Raw genomic sequence first — 11015 nt, 5'->3', positions numbered from 1 at the left:
CAGGGCTAGCCAGGACCAGAGGGGAATGGGTCGGTAGCCCTTCTAGTTTTTTGACGCATCAGGCGCAGGGGCCGTCGAGGGAGCCCGGGTAGAAGTGGAGGGAGAAGGGACAGTAGCTGCGCGAAGAGCAAGGTTGTTTTTGGGGCAAGCCTTTAGCATGTGGTCCTTTGCGCCACACTTCCAACAAACACCCTTTGCCATTTTGCCGTCAGCAGTCTTACGGAAGGGTAGACCGTTGGCATCGGGACCTGCAGAGGTACCCTTAGCTGGCTTGGTGTTGGGGACAGCTTTTTGGGCGCCAGCATTTCTCGAACGAGAATCTTGCTGAAAGGGGACCACACCAGGAGGCGGTTGGATTTTCCCGTTGTTTCCCCGGGTTCGGTTGTTGATCGTATTGTCCAGCGTGTTGCAGAAATTAGCGAACTGATCAAGCGTTCCCTTAGGGGCAGGATAGGTGTTCCAAGCCAGAGCGTCCTGTATGTGGGGCTTGAGGCCTCGCTGAAATAGTGCAATGGTGAAATCAGCGTCGGCCCAACCGAGTTTCTTCAACAGCGTTGTAAAAGCAGAGTGATAGGCAGTACAAGTACCTGTCTGCTTTAAGTCGAAGATCTGCTGGGTCGCAGTCATGCGCCAGTCAGGGTCATCGAAAGCCTCAGCTAACGATTTCATAAAATCGTCGTACGTTTCAAAGTTCATGTGTCCAGTGGCCGGGTCCATCCGAGGCATGGCCCAATCCAGAGCGCCATCTCTAAGGTAGGAGAAGGCAGTCATCAGCTTGCGCTGCTCCGTGCGGTGGTGCTTGGGTGCAGCAGCAAATTTGACCGCAAGTTGCCTCTGGAACGCCTGGAAGCCTTGCTGATTGCCATCATAGGGCACGACATCAAGATGCTTGTCGGCCTCTTTCAACGGATCGGCATCCTCTTCCCGTTTGACTCGGGGAAGAGACTCAAGGGAGTTGAAGCGGGCTTCAGCGCCAGCCTGGAACGCAGCCCAGTAAACCTGAGCCGCATCAGGAACAGAGCCAACGGGGATGGGCGGGGCACCATCGTCGGTGCGCAGACCAGACATGTAAGCCGCCACAATAGCCATTTTGATCTCAGCACTGAACTCCCTAGGAAGGGCACCGAGATGCCAGTTCTCAGGAGTTCGGTCAGGAATCGACAGGAGGAACGTATTGAGATGCTCGATCATTTCGCGAGTGAGGGCCATTGCGAGTTGAAACGTAATAGAGAGGGAAAAATAAATGAGGAGAGAAAAAAGTGCCAAAGAGAGCCAAAGTTGTAATAGCGTCGGGTCTTCAAATGAAGCTTAACAAAATATTACGGATAGGGCCCGAAGAAAGGATTAGGGTTCCGGGTACAGCCAACGACTCGGGACAATGATAGGTTCCTGAGGTGGACAGTCGGGCCTGTGGAGGAAGACGTCAGTTAGACAGAGTGCTAAGACGTATGGTCGGTTGAGATGAAGAGGCAACACACAACTTAGATGGCTATTCTGAGAATAGAGCGGCACAAAGAGGAAGGAGGAGGAACAATCACACACTTCAAAGAAGAAGAAAGGTTGAACTGCAAAGAAAGCAAGAACAGAATGGTATAAAGAAGAAGAAGAAGGTAAGCAAGTGCATGTGATTGTTAAGCTTGGAGAACAAGAGTAAACCTGATCAACTCAGGGCAGGAGACGACGATATTTATGTTGTCGGCGCTCCTGACAAAACTCTGTCTTCCCAAGCTAGAAACAATCAACATCTAACTACGAACAAAAGATAAGTCTCGTGTAAACAAGACGTAACAGGTTCGTAACAATCGAACCAGATAACAACCCCCACCTAAGCACGCAATGGCAATTGCAACAAGAAAACTCCGCAGCAGCAGAACAACGTCTATCAGAGCACCCGTGCTCAGCACATCCCACGACAACCTCATATCCGTTGATCAACTCACGATCTACACAGACCAACCTGTGCCATAAGCGCATCTTCATAGGTCGCCGACCTTCGGCGTTGTGGAAAAGAAGAGTGGGGTAGGTCTCATGCATAACCCTTAGCATGAGCAGTGTCAGGATAGCTATTCATGACACAGGGTGTGAAATGCTGCCTCACATTCAGAGGACCAGACAAAAGATTGCGTCTTTTTAGTCAACTCGAAGAGAGGTGTGCAGATTCTAGAGAAGTCACGGATGAACCTCCTATAGAAATTGGCAAAACCCAAAAAGGACTGGACTCCCTTAACAGTTCGGGGAGCCTCCCACTCACGGACAGCCGCAACTTTAGCGGGGTCCATCTTCAGAGCATCGGCTGAAATAACAAAGCCAACAAAGGTAGTTTCAGTCTTGTCGAATTCGCATTTTTCACCCTTGACAAACAGACTGGCCTGCGCTAATTTTAGCAGGACTTTGCGCACATGAACATCATGTTCCTCTTGGTTCAGAGAGAACACCAGGATATCATCCAAGTAACAGACACAGAATATGTCCAAATACTCCGACAAGACCTCGCTGACATATTTCTGACACGTGGCAGGAGCATTGGTGAGCCCAAACGGCATCACATTGTACTCAAAAATGCCATATCGAGTTCTGAAAGCTGTCTTGTATTCATCACCTTTCTTGATGCGAATCAAGTGGTACGCAGCTCTCAGATCCAGCTTTGTAAAAATGTTTCCCGTAGCCGCCGTGCGCAGTGATTCATTGATCCGAGGCAGAGGAGTTACGTCTTTGATGGTGATATCATTGACGGCTCGGAAATCAACACAGAATCGTAAACTGCCTGGCTTCCTAGCAAAAAGAATCGGGGAAGCCAGCGGCGAAGAGGAAGAGGAAATAAAGCCTTTAGCAAGCATGCCATCTAGATATTTTTTGACAGCCTGTAACTCGAGTGGAGTCATATCGTACAGCGGGGCCTTGGGGTATTTCGCATCGGGAACGAAGTTAATCGCATGATCAATGTCCCGGTGAGGTGGTAGTTGATCAGCACCTTCTCGAGAGAACAGAGGAAGTAGGTCATGGTATTTCTTCGGGATGCGTTCAAGGAGCCGTGCATGCTCTTGTTCCGGAGTTAGGTCCTCCTGATTGAGATAATCCAGGACTTCCTGAGCGGTGACACGATAAATCTGTAGTTTCTCAGCTTTGGCAAAGCGATGCAAAGCCTGAGACGACACCGTCACACAGGAACAAGACACAGCTGACGATTGTGCAATAAAAGAAGGAAGGGGTGAAGTGGCTGAAGCAGGAGCAGATCCCTCAATCTGACTGCCAGCGGTAGAAGCAATATTTTTGTCGTTTTTTGTATAAGAAAAATCAAACGAAGCGCCAGAATCAGTAGAAGCAGTCGAAACAGAAGAAGAAGAAGAAGAAGAATCAGAAGCTGCCACAGCATTGCCATCGGCGGTAGAAGTAACCGATATCTTGAGCGTATTGGAAGGCCAAGAAATTTCCGGGTTATGGGCGTCGAGCCAGCATTTCCCCAGGATGATGTGGTAGCCCCCAAGCTTCGTGATTTGAAAAACCAAAGTTTCTGAATAATTAGGAAAAGAGAGGGACAAAGGAACTTGGTGGGTCACTTTACCCGCAGCAGTTTCACTACCATCAACAACATGGAGCGACTCGGCTCTGGCCTTGAGAACAGTAGGAATCTGATGCCTTGCTATAAATTCAGAATCCACAAAACAAGTTGTTGATCCCGAATCCACCATAGCGTAGGCCTCAATGGAATTATTCACTGTCACAGGAATAACCAGAGGGGGAGAGTTACCATAATCGATAGCATTATCAAGAGAACAAGTGCTGATTCTCAAGAGACCCTCATCAGCAGCGTCAGGGCTAGCCAGGACCAGAGGGGAATGGGTCGGTAGCCCTTCTAGTTTTTTGACGCATCAGGCGCAGGGGCCGTCGAGGGAGCCCGGGTAGAAGTGGAGGGAGAAGGGACAGTAGCTGTTACGGGTCGTGGACCCGACGTTGGATCATCTTTGGGCTGATCCATGTTGACCCACTTTTTGTGTGATTTGAAGTTGGGTCCACTTTCGGGTTAGGGTTTGTGGACCCACTTTTAGTCGACCAGGGTGCGACCCACTTTTTGTGTCACAGGGGTCGGGACCCACTTTTATGTGCACGGGTGTTGCTCCACTTTTATTGTACAGGGGTCATAGGGCTGGTTGCCCTGGTGGGGCGCACACAACTGGATTGTCGAACGCCTATAAAGCAGAGCCAGTTCCCCCATCTTTAGTTTGGATTTTCTTCTTCCTTTTCTTTCTTTTCTTCCCTATGTTAAAGATAATAAACAGCATTGGACCTAACTATGAGTTTTCTCCGTACTTAGACAACCCGTCACATATTATCTTTAACATCACATTTTTTTTATCTTAGAAGCTTGTGAGGAAGCTTCACTACCCCTTGTTATCTTAGAAGCTTGTTAGGAAGCTTCATGACCCCTTGTTGTCTTAGAAGCTTGTGAGGAAGCTTCATTACCCCTTATGTTCTCTTAGAAGCCTGCCGTGAGATAGCATACTTTAACGATGAACGACAAGTCAGAAGATGTTCTGTCCGGGCTACCCCGCGACTCCCAACAGGAGCAGCCCACCAATACCCCAGGATTAGAGGTATTTACGCCTCAGCAACTCGCAATAGTCCAGATGATACTACAGAACCACGCGAAACTACAAGCCCCGGCTCCTCCCGCGCCTGCACTTGCCCTACCACCTTCACAACCGATGATTAACCACCGCTACAACGCACCGTGGCCAGAGTGGGATGGAAAGCTTTTGTCCTTCCCCAGATATTTTAAACAGTTGAAGGTCCGCGCGCAAATCGCAGCTCACGTCATCGGGTCTTCCCAAGCAATTTGTCTCAGCATTTTCATGAGTATTCACGCTGAGCAACAAGCGAGAGTAGAACAATGGTTCACCGATGGCGCCATACACAATTGGGATTGGAAGAGTTTTCTTCAGCACATCAACGACCAGTTTGAAGACAAGGACGCGATCCAGAAGGCAGGCCAGAAGCTCTGCGCTATACAGATGGGAAGTCACCAGAGTTTTGTGTCTTTCCTACAAGATTTCGAGCACCAAGTTGGCTTATGTGGAGGTTTGGACTGGCCCGACCGCGTTAAGATTTTACACCTGAACTCCGCCATAAACTCGACACTTCAGGTATACCTCACAGTCAAAAACCTCCCCAACGACGACTACCCAAGATGGGTTGAGAAAGTAAAGAGAGTAGCGGGACGAGTGGAAGCGCTACCAGGATATAGTTCCAAGGACCCGTCGAAGACTTTGACGTGGTACAGCCAGACGAAAGCAGAAACAATGTCCGCCAAAGTTGTAACCCCGAGCGTCGTGGACCAGCAACCGCACCCCGACAATGATGAAGAACACGTGACAATGAGTGTCAACGCCTTCCACACGCCGCTCCCGAGCAATGAATGCCAACGCACCCGTCCCGTCAAACCCCGTGCACCTTGGAGATCTGCAGATGAAAAAGAGAAAGCAAAGTCTGGCAACGCCTGTTTCCGTTGCCTTGCCACGGGCCACCGGTCTCTTGACTGCCCGAAGTTTGCCCCGAGTCGTCGACCAGCGAGAATGAACCATGCAATGATTCCAGAAGTTTCAGAGCCGATGGACGAGATTATCGAGAGTGTTCCACACGATGCGGACACAAGAGTAGACCCAGACGAATTTCGGCCCCTGAGTTTAAAGAAGAGAAGACGCAAGAAGAGAACCGGCACCAACATCGTCCATGCTGATGCAGTCAACCACATGCATTCCACACCGTTTTTGATCGAGACTTTCGTCAACAACTTCTTTTATTGTGACGCACTGCTCGACACTGGATGCTTGGTAACATCAGCATTTGACGAAGGTTTAGTCAAGCGACGGGGTCTCCAGCGTATCCCCGTGAAGAGAAGAGAGCTACTACTTGCAGAAAACGACACGAAGAAGAGATGGATTTCAGAAATTGCAGTGTGCGACATTGATATCGACGGTCGCAAAGAGAGAGTCTACGGTTACGTGATACCGAATTTAGCCTACGACATGATCCTGGGAAAGCCCTGGATGGAGAAGAACGACGTCGTGTACTCCGCGAAAGAGCGAATGATTACCTTCAAGGATCAAGGAGACCGACTTATTGTCCGAGAGAAAGGCTGGCGTGAAGCGCACGCTGGCGCCCCCAAAGCAAGCATGGTGATGGCAGCAGTTTTTGCCGCAGAGATTCGACGAGGAAGGAAGAGCAAACAGAAGCTACAAGTGTTTTCGGCCTCCATTCAAGACATCAACAAGGCCCTCGAAGTGAAAGCCCGCCTCACAAGAGAACAGATTTCCGAGAGACTCCCGCAGGAACTCAAGCATTTAGCACCGATTTTCCTAGACGATGGCGAAGGAGATTTACCGCCCAACCGACCAGGCATCGACCACGCTATAAAGATGAAGAAAGACGAACAAGGACGAGACAAAGAGGTCCCATGGGGCCCCCTGTACAACATGTCGAGAGATGAATTATTGGTTCTGCGCAAGACGCTCGCAGACCACTTAGACAAGGGATGGATTCGCGCTAGCAGCTCCCCCGGAGGCGCCCCTGTCCTGTTTGTTCGGAAACCCGGAGGCGGTCTGCGATTCTGCGTGGACTATCGAGCACTGAACGACATAACCGAGAAAGATCGTTACCCGCTGCCGCTAATCAGTGAAACTCTGAGAGCGCTAGCCAAGGCACGCTATTTTACCAAGGTCGATGTCCGCGCCGCGTTTCACAAGATACGAATCACAGAAGGCGACGAATGGAAAACCGCTTTCCGGACCAGGTTCGGCCTATACGAGTGGCTAGTTACGCCCTTTGGACTATCCGGAGCACCCGCCACGTTTCAACGATACATCAACAGCACGCTCCGCGACTATTTGGACGACTTTTGTTCCGCGTACCTTGACGATGTACTAATTTACACCGACGGAAGTCACAAGGACCACATGAGAAAAGTGAACCTTGTGTTGGAGAGATTGGGCGATGCTGGTCTACGTTTAGACCTGAACAAGTGCGAGTTTGCAGTGACCGAGACGAAGTACCTGGGCTTTATCATCCAGGCCGGAGAGGGGATAAAAGTTGATCCCGCTAAAGTGGCTGCAATCCGCGAGTGGCAGCCTCCGACGAATGTGAAAGGCGTCCGCAGTTTTCTTGGCTTTGCGAATTTTTACCGCCAATTTATCCCGTTATTCAGCGAAGTTGCAGCGCCGCTAGTTCGACTTACGAAGAAAGAAGAGCCGTGGAAGTGGAGCAAGACAGAAAATCAAGCCTTTGAGAAGCTGAAGAACGACTTCATGAGAGCCCCCGTGCTAGCAATGTGGGATGAAGAACGGCCTACAATAGTAGAGTGCGACTGCTCAGGATGGGCACTGGGAGGTACGCTGTCGCAGGTCGACGAGACTGGAAGCCTCCGCCCCGTTGCATTTTTCTCAAAGAAGCTGAGCCCCGCCGAAGTCAACTACGAGATCCATGATAAAGAGTTGTTGGCTGTCATAAAGTGTCTTGAAGAATGGAGAGGCGAACTAAAGAGTCTTGGAGCCCCGTTTAAGATTCTTACCGACCACAGGAATCTTCAATATTTCATGACAACGCGCAAGCTATCGGAGAGACAGGTTCGGTGGTCACAGACACTTTCAGAGTATGATTTCCAACTGGAGTTTCGAGCAGGAGTCAAGAACGGAAAGCCCGATGCGTTGAGTCGACGAGAGCAGGACACCCCCCAGGGCGAGGATGATGAGCGACTCAAATCTCGAATCATGAAGCTAGTCAAGGATCACTGGCTTCCCGAAGCAACGACAGTAGCTCTGTCCCCGGCGGAGATCGTTCAGAGAACCGACATTGTCCCCCACGGAGACCAGATATTTTCGCAGCAAGATTTACAGCGCCTGTGGGACGAAGCAAAGACGAAGGACAGCGATTTCCACGAAATGTACAAGGCTCTAGCGACCGCAGAGAGAAGTTTTCCCCCGACACTGACCAAGAAGGTGGCTATATCCATAGCCGAATGTGAATTCGACAACCGAGGCGCCCTTGTATATCGACAGAAGCTTTTTATACCAGACTGGGAGCCCCTACGGACAGCGTTGATTCAGAGTACACATGATTCACACGTTACTGGCCACCCGGGACGAGACGGCACGCTTGCCATCCTATCGCGCGACTTCTTCTGGCCCGGTATTTCAAGAGATGTACGTCGCTTCTGTGCGAACTGCGACGTGTGCGGAAGATCCAAAGTTTGGCGAGAACGGAAGAAAGGACTACTGCGACCACTACCGATACCAGAAAGACCACATTCAGAGCTGGGAATCGATTTCATGACTGAACTGCCGGCACGGAAGCACGGCGACCCGAGATATCTGATGGTGATTGTCGACAGATTGACAGGAGCTGTGACCCTTGAAGCGATGACAACAATGACAGCGACACATTGCGCCGAGAGATTCTTGCAATGTCACTGGAAGTATCACGGCTTCCCACACGCCCTCACGTCAGACAGAGGAACCAACTGGACGAGCGAATTTTGGAGCAGCCTATGTCGTTTAACCAGCATCGAGAGAAGACTATCCACGGGATTCCATCCCCAGACAGACGGAGCCACGGAACGGATGAACCAGGAAGTGTTGGCGTACATGAGAGCGTTCGTTACCTATTCCCAGTACGACTGGCCGGAACTGTTGCCTGCCGCAATGTTAGCCATCAACAACCGCAATACGTCCATGGGGGTGAGCCCGTTTTTCCTCACCCACGGCTACCATGTGGACACGATCGAGCAAGTCCAACCGGAAGAGTCGCCGAAGACACTGGAACAGCAAGACGCCGAGAGATTCGTTGAGAGATTCCGTGAAGGCTGGGAGTTGGCACAAGCCGCCATGGCGTCACGACAGCAAGAAATGGAGAATCAGGCCAACAAGTCACGCAGCAGCCAAGAGCGTTTCGAAGTAGGCGACCTAGTGTGGCTCAAGCTAAAGAACATTTCGACACCCCAGATTTCCAAGAAAATGTCGTGGGTCAACGCCAAATACCGAGTGACGAAAGTCGTATCTCCCCACGTTGTCGAGCTTGATGTGCCTACGAATATCTACCCGAAGTTCCATGTCGACCTGATCAAGAGAGCAGCCGGGAATCCACTCCCCTCCCAAAAGACCGACGACACGCAACCCCCCGCGCTCGAAGAGAACGAATATGGAGAGCCTGAATACTTGGTCGAGCGAATCTTGAGAAGCCGCCGGAGACGCGTAGGAAGAGGCTACCGCAGAGAGGTACTTGTCAAATGGGCAGGGTATGCAGAGCCAGACTGGAGACCGCGAGCCGACTTTGAGGAGACGGAAGCACTGGAGACTTTCGAAGCCGAGTTTGGAGATGAGGATGACGTTGGAGAGCCACAGACTGGCGCTATGACGGGCCCCCGCACACGGATGAGAGGAGGGGGGTAATGTTACGGGTCGTGGACCCGACGTTGGATCATCTTTGGGCTGATCCATGTTGACCCACTTTTTGTGTGATTTGAAGTTGGGTCCACTTTCGGGTTAGGGTTTGTGGACCCACTTTTAGTCGACCAGGGTGCGACCCACTTTTTGTGTCACAGGGGTCGGGACCCACTTTTATGTGCACGGGTGTTGCTCCACTTTTATTGTACAGGGGTCATAGGGCTGGTTGCCCTGGTGGGGCGCACACAACTGGATTGTCGAACGCCTATAAAGCAGAGCCAGTTCCCCCATCTTTAGTTTGGATTTTCTTCTTCCTTTTCTTTCTTTTCTTCCCTATGTTAAAGATAATAAACAGCATTGGACCTAACTATGAGTTTTCTCCGTACTTAGACAACCCGTCACAGTAGCTGCGCGAAGAGCAAGGTTGTTTTTGGGGCAAGCCTTTAGCATGTGGTCCTTTGCGCCACACTTCCAACAAACACCCTTTGCCATTTTGCCGTCAGCAGTCTTACGGAAGGGTAGACCGTTGGCATCGGGACCTGCAGAGGTACCCTTAGCTGGCTTGGTGTTGGGGACAGCTTTTTGGGCGCCAGCATTTCTCGAACGAGAATCTTGCTGAAAGGGGACCACACCAGGAGGCGGTTGGATTTTCCCGTTGTTTCCCCGGGTTCGGTTGTTGATCGTATTGTCCAGCGTGTTGCAGAAATTAGCGAACTGATCAAGCGTTCCCTTAGGGGCAGGATAGGTGTTCCAAGCCAGAGCGTCCTGTATGTGGGGCTTGAGGCCTCGCTGAAATAGTGCAATGGTGAAATCAGCGTCGGCCCAACCGAGTTTCTTCAACAGCGTTGTAAAAGCAGAGTGATAGGCAGTACAAGTACCTGTCTGCTTTAAGTCGAAGATCTGCTGGGTCGCAGTCATGCGCCAGTCAGGGTCATCGAAAGCCTCAGCTAACGATTTCATAAAATCGTCGTACGTTTCAAAGTTCATGTGTCCAGTGGCCGGGTCCATCCGAGGCATGGCCCAATCCAGAGCGCCATCTCTAAGGTAGGAGAAGGCAGTCATCAGCTTGCGCTGCTCCGTGCGGTGGTGCTTGGGTGCAGCAGCAAATTTGACCGCAAGTTGCCTCTGGAACGCCTGGAAGCCTTGCTGATTGCCATCATAGGGCACGACATCAAGATGCTTGTCGGCCTCTTTCAACGGATCGGCATCCTCTTCCCGTTTGACTCGGGGAAGAGACTCAAGGGAGTTGAAGCGGGCTTCAGCGCCAGCCTGGAACGCAGCCCAGTAAACCTGAGCCGCATCAGGAACAGAGCCAACGGGGATGGGCGGGGCACCATCGTCGGTGCGCAGACCAGACATGTAAGCCGCCACAATAGCCATTTTGATCTCAGCACTGAACTCCCTAGGAAGGGCACCGAGATGCCAGTTCTCAGGAGTTCGGTCAGGAATCGACAGGAGGAACGTATTGAGATGCTCGATCATTTCGCGAGTGAGGGCCATTGCGAGTTGAAACGTAATAGAGAGGGAAAAATAAATGAGGAGAGAAAAAAGTGCCAAAGAGAGCCAAAGTTGTAATAGCGTCGG

The 11015-nt window shown here is 51.0% G+C and overlaps 4 protein-coding genes across 4 annotated transcripts; 1 reads left to right on the top strand and 3 right to left on the bottom strand.

Moving 5' to 3' along the window:
- Positions 1-42: 42 nt before the first annotated feature.
- BROUX77_007548 (uncharacterized protein) lies at positions 43-1209 on the bottom strand (the record flags this gene model as incomplete). The annotated part of the gene is made up of 1 exon (XM_073752655.1): positions 43-1209. The coding sequence occupies one exon, from the start codon at positions 1207-1209 to the stop codon at positions 43-45; it is 1167 nt and encodes a 388-aa protein (XP_073601841.1).
- An 854-nt stretch (positions 1210-2063) lies between these two features.
- Positions 2064-2837, bottom strand: BROUX77_007547 (uncharacterized protein; the record flags this gene model as incomplete). The annotated part of the gene is made up of 1 exon (XM_073752654.1): positions 2064-2837. The coding sequence occupies one exon, from the start codon at positions 2835-2837 to the stop codon at positions 2064-2066; it is 774 nt and encodes a 257-aa protein (XP_073601840.1).
- A 1671-nt stretch (positions 2838-4508) lies between these two features.
- On the top strand, positions 4509-9437 carry BROUX77_007546 (uncharacterized protein; the record flags this gene model as incomplete). The annotated part of the gene is made up of 2 exons (XM_073752653.1): positions 4509-8192; positions 8589-9437. The coding sequence occupies 2 exons, from the start codon at positions 4509-4511 to the stop codon at positions 9435-9437; spliced, it is 4533 nt and encodes a 1510-aa protein (XP_073601839.1).
- Positions 9438-9794: 357 nt separating this feature from the next.
- Positions 9795-10931, bottom strand: BROUX77_007545 (uncharacterized protein; the record flags this gene model as incomplete). Its single annotated transcript, XM_073752651.1, has 1 exon — positions 9795-10931. The coding sequence occupies one exon, from the start codon at positions 10929-10931 to the stop codon at positions 9795-9797; it is 1137 nt and encodes a 378-aa protein (XP_073601838.1).
- Between the last annotated feature and the right edge of the window lie 84 nt (positions 10932-11015).

This window comes from Berkeleyomyces rouxiae, assembly GCF_048999995.1.
Source record: "Berkeleyomyces rouxiae strain 22BRR77 chromosome Unknown BrBRR77_ptg000012l, whole genome shotgun sequence".
In the NCBI taxonomy this organism is placed as follows: Eukaryota; Fungi; Ascomycota; class Sordariomycetes; order Microascales; family Ceratocystidaceae; genus Berkeleyomyces; species Berkeleyomyces rouxiae.
Note: the sequence above shows the minus strand (reverse complement) of the source record. Positions and strands in the feature narration are given on the sequence as shown.